Below are 18,298 nucleotides of genomic sequence, written 5' to 3'. Positions count from 1 at the left end.
AGCAGAATGTCTGTATCTGCCTCTAGCTCTTCCCACCTCAGGAGAACTTGCAGCAGAATGGCTGTGTCTGCCTCTATCTCTTCCAACCTCAGTAGAACTTGCAGCAGAAATTCTGTATCTGCTTCTAGCTCTTCCTACCTCAGGAAAACTTGCAGCAGAATGGCTGTGTCTGCCTCTAGCTCTTTCAACCTCAGGAGAACTTGCAGCAGGATGTCTGTCTGCCTCTAGCTCCTCCTCCCCTTATAAAATTTTATAATCACCAATTGTGCTCTCCTAACTCAATAATATGAATGTCTTTTATCACTGTATACAGGTTTTACCCATGAATTGAGGGGGGAAAGATCCGTCCCAGAGGAGAAAGAAGCAGAGTTCTCTCGTAATTACAGAGTTTTGTATTTTCATGTGCACTATTAATTTATGAAATAATAATTATGAGGAAGATTAGGGCTAGTGCACACAGAGTATTTGCAGCATTTGTTTTCAAAATGTTTTTTTCATGCATAAAACAGCTTTAACAGTACAAGCAAAATAAATGAGATTTCTGACATGTTATGCACATGCTGTTTTTTTAACTTGCACATTTTAAACCATGTGATTCTTAAGTAAATTCTTTGTTTTTCCAGTCTTTTTACCCATTGAAATGAAAGCATAAAAAAACAGTAAAAACGCATTAAAAATGTAAATATTGTGTGCTGTATTTTTCCCACAAAGACGCGTGCGTTTTTAGTGCAAATACTCCTTCATCCGATGTGTTGAGGGATGAGACCACGCCGTTACAGGTTCTGGACATGTCCCTGGAATTAGTTTTCATTTACACAGATTAAAACCTTGTGTAATTGCTGCTGCTCCGCTGGTTTGGGAATCTCTTTCCTTCCTTCTGTCCAGAAGTGGTGCCCCAGGTAATAAAGAAGCAGATCCTCCTTCAAATTCCTCTTCGGGCGTGTGCTTTTCCTCCCATGTTCTGTGCTTCTTCATGATCTGGGGCAGAACTTTACAATGGACGGAAATAAAAGGAAAACTCTCCCCAATCAGCAGAACAGGGGCCATTGCAGGAGGTTTCCGTTCACATTCACAACCTCACAGAAGGCTTCTCTTACAGCCTTCTCTGGATGTTTTTACCGGTGGACATTCTGAAGAATTCATCTTCTAGAACAGTGGTTCTCAACCTTTCTAATGCCGTGACCCTGCAATACAGTTCCTCATGTTGCGGTGACCCCAAACCAAAAAATAATTTTTGTGGCTACTTTAAAACTGTAATTTTTACATTATTAACCTTTTTTTTACACCAGCAGGCTGTCTCGCAGGCTCTCTTGGCTCTCTGCCTCTTGCCTCTACGCCTCCTAGGCTTCTGTCCTCCAGCGCTTGCTGCGTCCGCCCACTGATGACATCAGCAAGCGCCGGACACATGTAATGCGCTGCTATGGACTGTGGAGCGTTCCCCCCGCCCCTTAGGCCCCGGACGGGTGATGCAAGGCATTCGGTTTGGAACGCGCATCCATAACGGCGTCCGTTCTAGCTGAATAGCGCTGCTGCAGACGGTAGCATGACTTCTCAGCAGCTAAAGCTATTGGAAATATGTATTTTCCGATGGCTTTAGGCGATCACTGTGTTTTGGTCGTTCGACCCCCAGGTAGAAAACCGCTGTTCTAGAACATTAGAATGATACAATATTTCCGCTCTCTCATCGTCCTCTAGAACATTAGAATGATACAGTATTTCCGCTCTTTCACCGTCCTCTAGAACATTAGAATGATACAATATTTCCGCTCTCTCACCGTCCTTTAGAACATTAGAATGATACAATATTTCCGCTCTCTCACCGTCCTCTAGAACATTAGAATGAAACAATATTTCCGCTCTCTCACCGTCCTCTAGAACATTAGAATGATACAGTATTTCCGCTCTCACCGTCCTCTAGAACATTAGAATGATACAATATTTTTGCTCTCTCACAGTCCTCTAGAATATTAGAATGAATATTTCCGCTCTCCCACCGTCCTCTAGAACATTAGAATGATACAATATTTCCGCTCTCACCGTCCTCTAGAACATTAGAATGATACAATATTTCCGCTCTCTCACCGTCCTCTAGAACATTAGAATGATACAACATTTTTTCTCTCTCACAGTCCTCTAGAACATTAGAATGAATATTTCCGCTCTCCCACCGTCCTCTAGAACATTAGAATGATACAATATTTCCGCTCTCACCGTCCTCTAGAACATTAGAATGATACAATATTTTTGCTCTCTCAGTCCTCTAGATAGAACATTAGAATGAAACAATATTTCCGCTCTCTCACCGTCCTCTAGAACATTAGAATGATACATTTTTTCTCTCTCACAGTCCTCTAGAACATTAGAATGAATATTTCCGCTCTCACCGTCCTCTAGAACATTAGAATGATACAATATTTCCGCTCTCACCGTCCTCTAGAACATTAGAATGATACAATATTTTTGCTCTCTCAGTCCTCTAGATAGAACATTAGAATGAAACAATATTTCCGCTCTCTCACCGTCCTCTAGAACATTAGAATGATACATTTTTTCTCTCTCACAGTCCTCTAGAACATTAGAATGAATATTTCCGCTCTCACCGTCCTCTAGAACATTAGAATGATACAATATTTCCGCTCTCACCGTCCTCTAGAACATTAGAATGATACAATATTTTTGCTCTCTCAGTCCTCTAGATAGAACATTAGAATGAAACAATATTTCCGCTCTCTCACCGTCCTCTAGAACATTAGAATGAAACAATATTTCCGCTCTCTCACGTCCTCTAGAACTTTAGAATGAAACAATATTTCCGCTCTCTCACCGTCCTCTAGAACATTAGAATGATACAATATTTTTGCTCTCTCACAGTCCTCTAGATAGAACATTAGAATGATACAATATTTCCGTTCTCTCACCATCTTCTAGCTGCTCCAGGCTTTCATAATTACAACCATCAAATTTGAGCAGATCGACTCCCCAATCAGCGAAGGTTTTTGCGTCCAGTTCATAAAAGCCCTGGCTCCCTGGAAATCCAGCGCATGTCTGTTTCCCCACGTCCTGGTATATTCCCAGCAGTAATCCACGAGCATGGACCTGGGGGGATGACGACAAACAGAGTGATCTCCGAACATCTTGGGAACTTTGTCTCTTGCAATATAAATAAAAAAGGTGTGGAATTATGGAAATGATGAAAGAATGGAAACATTTTCATAACATCTCAATTTATCTAGAGTCTGGGTCTCCCTCAGTAATCCCGGCACCTCCTGCCTCAGCTGCTGTCACTGAGGTCATTAATGGTTGTCTGAGGAAGGTCTTGCTGCTAATTGCACTTGTGCAAATCATCAAGAACCGCTGCTGACAGCTCCTATATGATCACTGGCCATTGACATCCTAAATGTCCTCAATAGGAGAAATGTCCGGAGACGTTGCATCCTCGGGAGCACATTTATTTCTGAGCTATCAAAGTACCTAAAAATACCAGAGGGGTCCGGCCCGGCTACCATATATTATGCCACCTCACACCAAAATCCCAGGAGCAGGACCAATATGATGTTCCCTAGTTAAGGCCTCTTCATGGTGTTGTCCACTAGGTCTCACCAGATTTGAAGAATGATGCATAGTCATCCATTCTGTACGGCACCTGAAATGAGATGTCACATAACGAGCCCAAGGCATCAAACACTGAGCGAGGAGCCAGACATCCAGCTACAGGTGATCCATTAATATCATGCCTAGCGCTCTCAAAGGCTAGCTGGAGAATGGCCTGGTAACACCATGATGAATCCTCCATGAGGGAACATCAAAGTGTCCCAGCTGCAGTATTTCAACACGCAAATGCCGGGCCGCATGTTGCTTGTGCTACTGTTTACAGCCTGCATGGCTTATAAATGCTCCCATGGCTGCAGCGCCTCTGGACTTGTCTCCATCGAGCAAGTCATTGGTCGGTGATTACAGAATCTGTCAGCAGGGTCTGGACTTGTTTCCATGGAGCACATTGGAGATGTCATTGGTTGGTGATTACACAGGAGCTGTCAGCAGGGTCTCTGGACTTGTTTCCATGGAGCACATTGGAGATGTCATTGGTTGGTGATTACACAGGAGCTGTCAGCAGGGTCTCTGGACTTGTTTCCATGGAGCACATTGGAGATGTCATTGGTTGGTGATTACACAGGAGCTTCCGGCAGAGGCTCTTGATGATTTACCCAAGTGCATTCAGCGGCAGAACATTAATAACCTCACTGATGGCAGCCAGGGTGTGTAAACGCGTGTATAATCCATGTATGGCACTCAGACATGAAACTGAATAAATCAACACATTTTGAAAATGTTATCTCCATTTTTTTCTCATTTGCATATCATTAACATGTCTCCATCCTGTGATTTCCCTAAGTCCACGATTTTTCCTTCTTGGTGGTGCAATCATAATGCTGAGGAATGTGTATATAAACTGTATATGTCTACATTGAATAGAATAAAGGACTTATATTTGATTTATGTATATAAATATATGGAATAGAAGCTTTGTAACATCATTTATTTTTTGTTAGTCATTAAAATTGAACATAACTACAAGATTATCTTGTTTTCCACACAGAGCAGTAAGGAGTAAAAAACACTTGTAATACAAACCAGAATTTGTTATACCTTCCTCACAGTACCCCCCTTTTACTCTGAAGACAGCCTCTGAACCCTTTACCATTTTCTCTAGCAGCTTCACCGGATTGTCCAAGCTATCAGCAAGCAATGTATGTCAAGAAGTGTCAAGTCACAGCAATGAAATGAAAGATTTTATAAATTACATAAGGGTATACTTACACAGCGACCAGTGCCTTACAGGCTACCACCCCGATGACGCTGTTTCACCTGAGCTTTTTCAAAGGGACGCCCATATATTGAATTGTCTCCTTGTTATATACTAATTCATACAAAGATACTTGTCAATTGTAACACGCTACTTACTGTTTTCCTTGTTTGAACTGTAAGTCTAATTTTTAATATACAAGTCTCATTAAAAATTCAATTTTGGAACTTTACATTCAGGCCCTCCATTTCCCAGGAATGATTTCCTGGGATGTGTTTATATTTGATATTTTGGTGGAGTTTTGCTCTCATGTCTAAGGCTAGTTTCACACTAGCGTTTATTCCATGCAGCGCACGGCGCCGCTAAGCCCCGCCCCCTGCTGGCTCCCTGCCCGCCCCATCCGGTCATCGCCACCTACTATCGCACATGGACGCATGCGATCTGCACACCCTATCTTTAGCATAGGGTGCGCAGATCATGCGCTGGCCGTGTGCTAGTAGGATTTTAGCGTGCGCTGCGCACTTTTGAAGGTGCTCCCGTGTGCGCCGAACACAGCATGTTGCATTTTGGCGTGCGGATTCTCCCGCAGATTTTTCCACACAAAAACCGCAGCTCTTGGCAGAAACACAGGTGCGGTTTTGATGCGTTTTTGCCTGCGGATTTGTATGTTTTTGTAAGCATACAAAAACGCATACAAATTTTTTGTAAAAAAAGATTTGTGATGTCATTTCTGTCCAACCACCTCATTTACATTTGTCCAACCCACACTCCATTACACACACTAATAGATAGATAGATATGGGATAGATACAGTGCCTTGCCAAAGTATTCGGCCCCCTGGAACTTTTCAGCCTTTTCCCACATATCATGCTTCAAACATAAAGATACCAAATGTAAACTTTTGGTGAAGAATCAACAACAAGTGGAACACAATTGTGAAGTTGAACAAAATTTCTTGGTTATTTTAGATTTTTGTGGAAATTCAAAAACTGAAAAGTGGGGTGTGCAATATTATTCGGCCCCTTTACTTTCAGTGCAGCAAACTCACGCCAGAAGTTCATTGTGGATCTCTGAATGATCCAATGTTGTCCTAAATGAATAATGATGATAAATATAATCCACCTGTGTGCAATCAAGTCTCCGTATAAATGCACCTGCTCTGTAATAGTCTCAGGGTTCTGTTTGAAGCACAGAGAGCATCATGAAGACCAAGGAACACAACAGGCAGACCCGTAACACTGTTGTGGAGAAGTTTAAAGCCGGATTTGGATACAAAATGATTTCCAAAACTTTAAACATCCCAAGGAGCACTGTGCAAGCGATCATATTGAAATGGAAGGAGTATCATACCACTGCAAATCTACCAAGACCCGGCCGTCCCTCTAAACTTTCATCTCAAACAAGGAGAAGACTGATCAGAGATGCAGCCAAGAGGCCCATGATCACTCTGGATGACCTGCAGAGATCTACAGCTGAGGTGGGACAGTCTGTCCATAGGACAACAATCAGTCATACACTGCACAAATCTGGCCTTTATGGAAGAGTGGCAAGAAGAAAGCCATTTCTCAAAGATATCCATAAAAAGTGTTGTTCAAAGTTTGCAACAAGCCACCTGGAAGACACACCAAACATGTGGAAGAAGGTGCTCTGGTCAGATGAAACCAAAATCAAACTTTTTGGCAACAATGCCAAACGATATGTTTGGGGTAAAGGCAACACTACTCATCACCCTGAACACACCATCCCCACTGTCAAACATGGTGATGGCAGCATCATGGTTTGGGCCTGCTTTTCTTCAGCAGGGACAGGGAAGATGGTTAAAGTTGATGGGAAGATGGATGGAGCCAAATACCGGACCATTCTTGAAGAAAACCTGTTGGAGTCTGCAAAAGACCTGAGACTGGGACGGAGATTTGTCTTCCAACAAGACAATGATCCCAAACATAAAGCAAAATCTACAATGGAATGATTCATAAATAAACGTATTCAGGTGTTAGAATGGCCAATTCAAAGTCCAGACCCGAATCCAATCGAGAATCTGTGGAAAGAGCTGAAAACTGCTGTTCACTAACGATCTCCATCAAACCTCACTGAGCTCGAGCTGTTTGCCAAGGAAGATTGGGCAAGAATTTCCGTCTCTCGATGTACAAAACTGATAGAGACATACCCCAAGCGACTTGCAGCTGTAATCGCAGCAAAAGGTGGCACAACAAAGTATTAAGTTAAAGGGGCCGAATAATAATAATCTTTATTTATATAGCGCCAACATATTCCGCAGCGCTTTACAATTTAAGTTTCAAAACACGTCATAAGTAATAACATTAACAATACAATAATTAAAGCAAAATAAGACGACCCTGCTCGTGAGAGCTTACAATCTACAATGAGGTGGGGGAGATACAAAGTACAGGTGTGTGTTTACAATGGTGTATTTACAATAATGGTCCAGCCATCTTGAGGGATGGATGGAGACAGTGAATAATATTGCACTCCCCACTTTTCAGTTTTTGCATTTCCACAAAAATTTAAAATAACCAATAAATTTCGTTCAACTTCACAATTGTGTCCCACTTGTTGTTGATTCTTCACCAAAAATTTACATTTGGTATCTTTATGTTTGAAGCATGATGTGGGAAAAGGTTGAAAAGTTCCAGGGGGCTGAATACTTTCGCAAGGCACTGTAGAGAGATGATAGATAAATATGGGATAGATAAGATATATCTATCCATATATCTATCTATAGATATATCAATAGATATTTCCATAGATATATCCATATCCATGTTTATTAATGAACAATGTTTCATTAAAAAAAAAAAAAAATGAAAAACCAATGGCGTGGCTTCCGCGCAATCTTCTGTGCCAGAGGGGGAAAGCCAACAGCCAATATTTGTAGCCTGGGAAGGGGGTAACACCCATGGATCTTCCCAGGCTATGAATTTCAGCCCGCAGCTGTCTGCATAGCCTTTGCTGGCTATAAAAATAGGGGGACCCCCAAAAAAATGACGTGGGGTCCAACTATACTTTATAGCCAGAAAGACTACGCAGACAGCTGCAGGCTGATATTCATAGTCTAGGAAGGCCATGGATATTGGCCCCCCTGGCTACAAATACCATCCTGCAGCCGCCCCAGAAATGACGCATCTATAAGATGCGCCGATTCCGGCGCTTAGCCACTCTCCTCCCACTCCCGTGTAGCGGTGGGATATGGGGTAATAAGGGGTTAATGTCACCTTGCTATTGAAAGGTGACATTAAGCCCGGTTAATAATGGAGAGGCGTCAATAAGACACCGATCCATTATTAATCTTAGAGTAAAATGTTAAAAAAAAAAAAAACACACACATAAGAATAAAGTCTTTTAATGAAATAAAACAACACGGTTTTCATCTTTTTATTTAACTCCCAGATCCAAGCAACGCCCTCATCTCCTAGAAAAAAACGAAAAATAATAAACCGTTTAGTCCCTGTCTGACGCAGTCCAATTAATAACGAGTGTCCCACGACGATCTCCCTTTAGAACAGTGACATCAGGTGATGTCACTGCTCTATGGGGCCTCCCAGTGATGAACTGACAGGAGACAATGCCTCCTGCAGTCCATCACTGAGGTTACCTGAGTTCAAAGTCTCACTTTACAGCAATGTTGCGTGAGAATTAGGGTTAGGGCTAGGGTTACAGGACCTCTTTCACAGCGGTGGAGGGATACACAGCTAATCCTCCGCCTGTCATTTCATTGTTGGAGCCCCTGGAGAGCAGTCACATCAGCTGATGTGGCAGCTCTCCACAGGAGATCGCTGTGGGACCCTCCTTATTAATTGGACTACAACGGAAAGGTAAGTATAGGTTGGTTTATTTTATTTTTATTACAGGTGATCGATGGCTTCGGGGAATTAGGTGTGTGCGGTAAGTACGTACTCTATGTTATGTGTTGTATGTTATATGTATGTTCTGGATGTTGTATGTTCTATATGTTGTTTTTTTTTTTACATTCAACACCTTAGGCCTCTTTCACACATCAGGTTTTCACCGTCAGGCGCGATCCGGCGCTTTTGACAAAAACCGGATCCGGCGAAATGCAATGCCGGATCCGGTTCCCCCCCATTGACTTACATTAGAGCCGGATCGAGCCGGATGGCCATGCGTTTCATCCTGTTTTCGCCGGATCCGGCAATGTGTCGCGATCCGGCGTCTGGAAAAAACGGCTACTGTAACGTTTTTTGTCTCCGGCGAAAAAGCCGGACACGCCGGATCCGGCATGTCCGGCTTTTTCACACAATGAAAGCCTATGAGCGCCGCAATGTGCCTGATCCGGCGACAGCCGGATCCGGTGGCCGGATCCGGTTTTTTTGGTCTGAGCATGCTCAGTAGCTCTGCCCACAAGACATATAAAAGCAAGACAGTGGGACCCTCAGCCACACCCAACATGCCACCCAAGACAGCAACCAGGCGCAGGAGAAATCTGCAGCAGCACCACCCCAATTGGAGCAGCATGCAGAACAACGGGAGGGGAGTCCAGCAGCAGATGAGAGACGGTAATTATCAAATCCCCCATTCCTCCAAACTAGGGCTATGGAATATCAAGATATTCATTGGCCCTTTGTTTATCTTTATTCAACAGCCGCCCAATAGATGCAGCAGCAGCAGCAATGGCAGCAGCAGGAACACCACCCACAGCCATGGAGTCTGGCCAGCAGGAAGACAGCACATCTTCTTCTGGGAGCCCTCCCTCGCATCGTCAGCGTTTGACGGTAAGTTTTTATTTCCAAAATCCATCATCTCTGTAATATATGTCTATTCATTGCCTTTTATTTCAAAACAGGAATCACAAGATGAAGAGGAGCTCCCAGAAGAAGAAGGAAGGGGTGGACAGACACCTGGAGTGGGCTCACAATTGGTAAGTTTTTTGCATCAAACGCAGAAACACAACATCACACTACACACAACACATAGAAAACAATGTTCTGCAGACCACACACAGCAAACAAATGCCTACATCCAAAGACATAACATTTTTTGTTTTCTTCTCTAGTCTTCCCAATCTGGTGCTCGGCCAAGAGGTCCTCGCAGTGCCTTCCAGGGTCGTCGGCGACAGCAACGCGGCGGTCACCAGCGTGTAAGTATAAATATTTTTGCTTTGTTTTTTTGCACTTTTTATTTCATTTCTTTTGTGGAGGCTAATTATGTTATTTTTGTCTTTTTCTTTAACAGCCTTCACAGCGTGCTCCCGACTCTGACGGTGAGGATGGAGGAATCGATGTGGACCACCTCATCGATCTCGTCAGAGAAAGGGAGCCGCTCTGGAATATGGCTGACCGCCGCCACGCTGACCTGATCGTTACCCGACGACTCTGGGAGGAAATCTGTTCGCTCCTTGTGGGCCGCTGGGAGGACCTCGATGCTCGGGCCCAGATTAAAGAGCGTAAGTATATACAGTACCGGTTGCTTGATGTAAACCAGTGTTTCCCGAACTCCAGTCCTCGTGGTCCCCACGGATCATGTGTTCAGGATTTCTATTTACTATGGAAATCCTGAAAACATGACCCCTGGGGACCATGAGGACTGGAGTTTGGGAAACACTGATGTTGTATACTAACCACTCCTTTCTCGTTTCAGGGAACAGAATTGTGAATCGGTGGCGGTCTGTGAGGGATCGTTTCAAGAAGGAGTTCAATAAAGAGATGCGGGCCCCGAGTGGATCTGGAGGACGCAGGAGCAAGTACAAGTACGCACAAGCCCTGTCGTTCCTCCGGGAAACAATGGTCACCAGAAGGTAAATATTACACACCACATGTGAAAAAAAATGTTAGATGTAACTTTTTTTTTTCAGCCAGGGCCATACCATGTCACTATTTTAATTGTTTTTTTTTCTCTTTATTCTACAGCACAGTGAGCAGCACTCGGGAGCCTGCACGATTGGACCCTTCTGAGGCGATCCCTGAGGAGACCGGCACCGAGGGACACTTCGACCGCCCCGGTACATCTGCACCTTCCCAGTCTTCCCACACATTCGACCCCTCTGTCCCATCCACCAGCACAGGAGCATCGTGGCCGCCTACATTACATGAAGCTGCTGGTGAGGAGATCGCTTTCCCTTTACCCCACCCTTCTGCCCCTGCCACCTCTAGTACACCTGCGGGTACTGGGCGGCAGCGGCAGAGGGGTCAGGAAAAGACTTATGCGCCAGAGTTCTTGCATCTGAATGCATCTTTCCAGAACTGTCTAAAAGTCTTGTCAGAGCAAATCTCCGCAGGCTTTCAGCAGATCAACTCCAGCATTCTGGAGGTGAAGACACTTCTGCAAACCATGCATTCAGAAGCAAGATCTTTGCCAAACCACACCTTTTTCAGGTCTGTTGTGGAGCGCATGGAAACGCTATCTCCTACCCAGCAGATGCATGTAATGCATTCGTGCCACGGTGCTCTACAGCAGGTTACCTCCCAACCTCCACCTCCCACCACTGTAGTTCCTCCACCTGCACCCCCTCCAGCCACTTTCCATCCTCCCCCTCCTATTACATCTGCACCCCCTCCAGCCACTTTCCATCCTCCCCCTCCTATTACATACCATCCACCTCCCCAGTACCAGCAACCTCCCCAGTACCAGACATCTCCCCACTTCCAGCAACCTGCCCCGTACCAAACTCCTTCCCCGTACCAAACTCCTTCCCCCTACAACTTGCCATCAACATCTGCTCCTACAGTCCCTGCCCAACCCTCCACTCCACCGCCCACCACCTCTTCTGCCTCCCACATGTCCACCCATTCTGTAGCTTTTTCCACACCATCACTTCTAACTGTTCCTTCCCCACCACGATCCCAATCCTCTCTCCACACTCCCAGTGTCGAAGTGTCCCGCAGCCCCTCCAGCAGTATTTCCACCCCACACTACACAGATTTATGATGTGTTTTGTAATAAAAATGCCCAGTTGGTTTCAAACCTTTATTAAAAAGTTTTTTTAACTTTAAAAACAGTTTACAAAAAAAAAATATTTTAAATAAAAGTTAAATTATTGTTTACACTGGTTGTCTGTCATTTCTTTCTGCGGCGAAATATGTTTAAAAAAAAGGTTAAATACAGAGTATTTCAAAGGTCAAAAGGTATTCAAAACCAGGTATATAACTGTGGGTAAATTTTAGCTTTTTGCCACAGTTGTGTTCCTGGTTGTGTTTGAAGCAAAGTATTTCACCTAAAAAGTTGTGTTTATTGTTGGTGATTTCCTAACAATGTACACAACTTTTGTTAAAAGGTGAAATACTTTGCATAAAACACAACCAGGTACACACCTGTGGCCTAAAGCTAAAAATAGTAAGACCATGACAAGATAGCCAACTTTGGTTGGCAAAGGTATATACTGTTGGTACAGAAGGTACACAAGTTTGGTTAGTGCACAAATCTTTCACTCTGTCATCCTGCCAGTGTACTCTGCCTTGAGGTGACAAAGTATAGTGCAAAATTGTCCCTCATTACTGAAACCGTCACAGAACTTCTAGTGGTAATGTCATGGTAATCTTGCAAGGTGGTTTCTTCAGAGGTGTCCTCAATGGAAATGGGTTCCTTGCAGATAACAAAATTGTGGAGTACCACGCAAGCTTTGATCACCTCGTCCACAGTTTCAGTCTTGAGGTTGATCGCAGTCAATAGGACCCGCCATTTGGCTGTCAGAATACCAAAGGTACATTCAACCATTCTTCTTGCTCTTGTGAGGCGGTAATTAAAAATGCGTTTTGTTCTTGTCAATCCTCTGCTAGAGTACGGTTTCAAAAGGTGTTCTGACAGCTGGAAGGCTTCATCCCCTACACAGACAAATGGCATAGGTGGACCAGATGTTTGCGGCAGCGGTCTAGGTGGTGGGAACTGGAAGGTGTTTCCATACAGTTTACGCCCCATGGCAGACAGTTTGAAAACTTGAGAGTCATTGGAGCGGCCATAGGCCCCAATATCAACAGCAATAAATTTGTATTCCGCGTCAGCGATGGCCATGAGGACAATTGAAAAATATTTCTTGAAATTGAAATATTCCGATCCCGATCCGGCTGGCTTTACAATGCGGATATGTTTCCCGTCCACAGCGCCCAAGCAGTTGGGAAACTGACATATCTGTTGAAACTTTTCTGAAATTTCAATCCACCTCTCTGTTGTGGGCTCTGGTAAAAACTCTTCAGCTAAGGAGTCCCACAGTGCACGGCATGTGTACTTCACTATTCCAGATATGGTGGAAATCCCGAGTCTGTACTGGAAATGCAGTGACGAAAGGGATTCTCCAGTTGCAAGAAATCTGTGGGGAATTAAAAAACAATCAATTAGTTTAAAATCACAGCATTACATACCAAAACTCAGCTATAACACTTGGAGATACAAACTACCACCAACAAGATTGCAGTGAAAGTGTGCTCTGATGCGATCGCATCCAATAAATGTGGCTTACCTAAAAGTCACCATCAGACGCTCTGCGGGTGAAACAGAGAAGCGGCAATAGGTGTCCGCTTTTCTTATGAGGTGTGCAATGCGCTCCACCAAGTAATCAAAATTCTCCATTTTCATCCGAACATATCCAAAAAATTTATCCGGGTTTCGTCGAAGGTCCATGCAGAGTGTAGAATAGACCCCACGCGTCATTCTCTTGGCTGTGATGGGGTGGATCCACAAACGTCGTCTACGATGCCTGATGCGCTGCTGTCTCGCTCTCTCCTTCTCCAGAACAATCACCCTCAAACGATTCGCCTCCGCTGTAAAATCTGCCAAATTCTTCAAAATATTTCCAATCACAACATCCATCTTCGCCAGTAACTTGCTCTTCTCTCCAACCTGCACTTTCTCCTCTACAACCTGTCAAAGAAGGGCTGTAGGAACACGGTATATATAGTTTCCAGTAGCCAATCCCGTTCGGAAGGCCACAAGGGGTGTTTTTAAAAACCGGATCCGGCGTAATCCGTCGAAAAACGGATAGAAAAACGGATGAACCGGATCCGGTTTTATCTGTCAAGAACAAACCGGATCCGTCACATCCGGTTTTACAAAACATTTGCCGGATCCGGCGTTCCGGCACGACGCCGAATGGCGCCTGACGCCGAAAACCTGATGTGTGAAAGTAGCCTTAGCCGGATGATGGGACTACTACTGTCCCATCATTGGCTAATGTGTCACTCACTCTCAGGGTAGTGGGCATAGCCCGATGGGACTTCTAGTCCCATGGGATGATGCCTGCATACACACACACACCCGCAGCCTCCACACACACACCTGCGGCCCCCACCGCACGCCCAGCCCCGTCTCTCTGGATGGGAGAGGAGATAGAGGACGGCTGCGGAGCAGCACCGCCCACAGACTGCTGTCACTCTTTATGAGTGACAGCAGTGTGCAGAGGTTGGGGCACGCCTGCTTATGACGTCACATCAATTTCCGGAGTCATGAAATTGACGTGAAATCAGCGGATATTAACGGCGGCTTCAGCTTGGGGGGGGTCACGTGACCCGGACTGAGCCGCCGTCATAGCGCCGCTGAGAGGCAGAATTGGCAGCGCAAGGTAATGGCAAACTTCATCAGGGGCCCCGGGGGATACAGTGGAGGGGGGGGGGGTTACCATAAAGTAGTGGACAAACCCTTTAAGACAGTGACAGGGAGTAAAATGGTCACCAGAATAAAAGGGGTTCTCTGAGGAATCGGAGTTTTAACACAAAATTTGATTTGTTTCACCAGTGTTTATTTTTTACTCCTTATTTCCATACCATCTTTCCTTCTTGGTTTTGGTGCAGTCACTCTGAATCTACAAGGTCCATTGTTCTTCCAGCCCATAGTCCAAGTGTGGATGGGGATTGTAGACCCAATGGAGCCGTTACTACAGGGGGTCTCACATGCAGTTCCATGTGAGGGGCTTTGGGAATTCTTCATTCTTTGAGCTAAAAGCAAACGTTTAAGGGGAAGGGAGGAAAAGAAGCCACACGGTTAGTTAGGGAGCGTTGGAGGGACGTTGAGGTCCTGGAGCCTTAGATGGAAGGCCTATGGTGTTTAGGAGATCGGTTGCCGGCTGGGTTGGATTCCCCTGCTAGAGTTGAGAGATCTGTTGTCTGGATTTCACAAAGTTTCTTAAGGATTGTTGGTCCTGGATACATGGACCTCGATTGTGATATTTGTTGTTTGGCGGAGCCTGGACTGTGACTACAACCTATACTGGTGGAAGATCCGAAATTTGTGGGCCAACCAAAAGGTGGGAGACAATGAGTATAATGTGGTACGGGAACAGTGGTACTAACAGCCCCGGAGAGGTGATCTTGTGGACTGCGGCAATGTATTCTGGCCGCATACCCGGAGTTGTTGTAAAACCATGTATGTAAGGAATAAAAAATGGCTGCATCATTAACCTGCCAATAATATGGGGTGTCTGTCCTGTGGTGGCACATTATTATGGGTAATATGGGGTGTCTGACCTGTGGGTGCAGACACCTGGAGGATGCCATCCAGGAGACAGAGATCTGCAGTCTCATTGTGAGTGATTTTCCACCTTGGGTCAATTATTTTATACTATTACTGTGATCTGCTGTTCTTTTCACTACACATGTAATTATGCTACTACTTGGTGTTCTGACCACTAAATGTTATATACCCATACCTTTTGACCCCATTATTTTTGGAAACACGTGTGTTACACATTTCTTTTTTTTGCTGCTATTTTTGACCATTATATGGTATATACTTACACTGGCATCAAAACCATGGTTGTAACACTTATACTGCACTGGTAACCTATTTTGGTCACACGTGTGCTACATATATTCCTTTTTGCTGCTATTTTTTGACAATTATTTGGTATATACTTATACCCATGGTTTTGATGCTAGTGTAACACTTATTATACTGCACTATCACCTTTATGTATTTTTACATGATTAATAATTTTAAGGATTTTGCTCATTGATCTCTGTGTGCATATGTTATTTTCTGATGACCTGTATATCGCATACACTGTTGTGTCACCTTTTCACCCAGCTTCATGCTGCTTTACACCTGGGTGTGCGTCCCTTCTGTATAACTGTATATTTTTTTGCATTGCGGTCTGTACTGTTATTTTATACATGAACTTATTTTTACCGGAATTATGTAATAATAAAATTGTGTTTTTGGACTGTATGGTCGGTTTTTGTGCTTTTTTTCCTTTTGTGTTTCGTAATTTTCCGACTGTCCACACCTTCTTACTCAGCTTCTTGGTAGCAGGGATTTTTATTCTCATATCACATGAACTTTTAGATTCACTTAGTACCACGTATACCCTCACTACCACATAGCATCCCTTTGTTGCTCTTATTGTTGATATTCTGTGCCTCTCAGAGGTGAGTATCCCACCACTACCATGCTTCTTTGCTGTATGTTTTGTTGTCACTTCTGGGTATTGCTGTGTGCCCTTTTCTTCTTTGCTTGCTGGTAGTGCATAATCCTTAAGTGTGCCATCTTCGTCCTCCACAAGGCCTTGGTATCGGTTTCTCAGTTATGCTTGCTGATGTCTCCATGGTCTTCTTGCTTCTTTTGGTCACATGCTTCACTCGTCTGCTTTTGGAGGTTCTCTGACATTTTCTTCACTCTCTGTGACCAGTAGGGATGCTTCTGTTCTGTCTAGGAAGTCTTAATTTTCTTTGATGAGTTTCAAAGTTGCAATTCTTTCTTCCAGACCCCGCACCTTTTCTTCTAAAAGGGCCAGTAGTCTACACTTCTGGCAGGTGAAGTTGGATTCTTCTTCTGGTTCATCTGTGAACATGTAGCACATGTTGCAGCTCAACATGTACAGTTGTGGCCAAAAGTATTGACACCCCTGCAATTCTGTAAGATAATACTCAGTTCCTTCCTGAAAATGATTGCAAACACAAATTCTTTGCTATTATCTTCATTTAATTTGTCTTAAATGAAAAAACACAAAAAGAATTGTCCTAAAGCCAAATTAGATATAATTCCCCACCAAACATAAAAAAGAGGGTGGGCAAAAGTATTGGCACTGTTCGAAAAATCATGTGATGCTTCTCTAATTTGTGTAATTAACAGCACCTGTAACTTACCTGTGGCACCTAACAGGTGTTGGCAATAACTAAATCACACTTGCAGCCAGTTGATATGGATTAAAGTTGACTCAACCTCTGTCCTGTGTCCTTGTGTGTACCACATTGAGCATGGAGAAAAGAAAGAAGACCAAAGAACTGTTTGAGGACTTGAGAAACCAAATTGTGAGGAGGCATGAGCAATCTCAAGGATACAAGTCCATCTCCAAAGACCTGAATGTTCCTGTGTCTACCGTGCGCAGTGTCATCAAGAAGTTTAAAGCCCATGGCTGTTGTGAGTTCATTTTCCCCTTCACTACTGAGGCCCGAGGAACTCCCTCTTCTGGTGAAGAAAGGTAGTGAGCCTGATTGTCAAACACCTGGGGCTGATGATGATGACTGGCTGAGTGAAGTTAATGACTGGATATGAGGCTGCCGACGCCCTTCTGGCCTGCGGGTGATTTCTCTGTGGACTTCTAGGAAACCAGTCTGATTCCTGCTCATCTAAAGCTAAGATTTCTGCTTTGCCTTTTTGCATTAGTGCTTTGTTTTCCTTGCTTTTCTGGATTCTGCCATTCCCTGCTGGGGTTAGCTGAATCTCCTTTTGCCTGTTGCTCTGTCTTCAGAATATTCCTGAGTACTGACATAGCTTTTTTGAAGCCTAGCGTCTTCAGGGCCTTTTTTACTGTCAGTTTGTTGGCTCTTATTTTCATAGGGTTTTTCACGGATTGCAGACAGCAGCCTTCCTGTCCTTTCCTATCTAAGCTAGCGTGGGCCCCATCTTTGCTCAGTCTTTCTGTCTGTGTTTTGTTCTTTCTTCTTGCTTCACCGTCATTATATGTTGGGGGCTGCCTTTTACTTTGGGGTCTGCTCTGGGGCAGTTTAGATTTCCCTTTCTGTCTTTAGGCTATGTAGTCCTCCGGCTGTGATCGAGGGGCCTAGGACATCGTAGGAGCCCCCCACGGCTACTGCTAGTTGTGTTGATAGGTTCAGGGGTCTGCAATCCGATAGCTGCCAACTTCTCTGGTTTTCTGGACTTAGATAGCATTACTATTTTTGCCTCCTACGGTGACTCAATCATAACACATGGCACTATGGCTAACCTCCCTAGATGTGGATGGAAAAGAAAAATTGACAAGAGATTTCAAAGCAAGATTGTGCGGATGTTGGATAAAGAACCTCGACTAACATCCAAACAAGTTCAAGCTGCCCTGCAGTCCGAGGGTACAACAGTGTCAACCCGTACTATCCGTCGGCGTCTGAATGAAAAGGGACTGTATGGTAGGAGACCCAGGAAGATCCCACTTCTTACCCCGAGACATAAAAAAGCCAGGCTGGAGTTTGCCAAAACTTACCTGAAAAAGCCTAAAACGTTTTGGAAGAATGTTCTCTGGTCAGATGAGACAAGAGTTTACAGATGAAACAGAGTTTACAGGAGAAAAAAAGAGGCATTCAAAGAAAAGAACATGGTCCC

The 18,298-nt window shown here is 44.2% G+C and overlaps 1 protein-coding gene across 1 annotated transcript in view; it reads right to left on the bottom strand.

Annotated features, from left to right (window-relative positions):
- Positions 1 to 18,298, bottom strand: part of GLA (galactosidase alpha) — an 81,810-nt gene that overhangs the window by 16,543 nt on the left and 46,969 nt on the right. Inside the window, exon 3 of the mRNA XM_073558780.1 lies at positions 2,919 to 3,096. Within this exon, the coding sequence (XP_073414881.1) occupies positions 2,919 to 3,096 (178 nt within the window). The remainder of the gene's footprint in view (positions 1 to 2,918; positions 3,097 to 18,298) is intronic.

Source organism: Dendrobates tinctorius, unplaced genomic scaffold (assembly GCF_039654945.1).
Source record: "Dendrobates tinctorius isolate UK_male_01 unplaced genomic scaffold, ASM3965494v1 ptg000258l, whole genome shotgun sequence".
Taxonomy (NCBI): Eukaryota; Metazoa; Chordata; class Amphibia; order Anura; family Dendrobatidae; genus Dendrobates; species Dendrobates tinctorius.
Note: the sequence above shows the minus strand (reverse complement) of the source record. Positions and strands in the feature narration are given on the sequence as shown.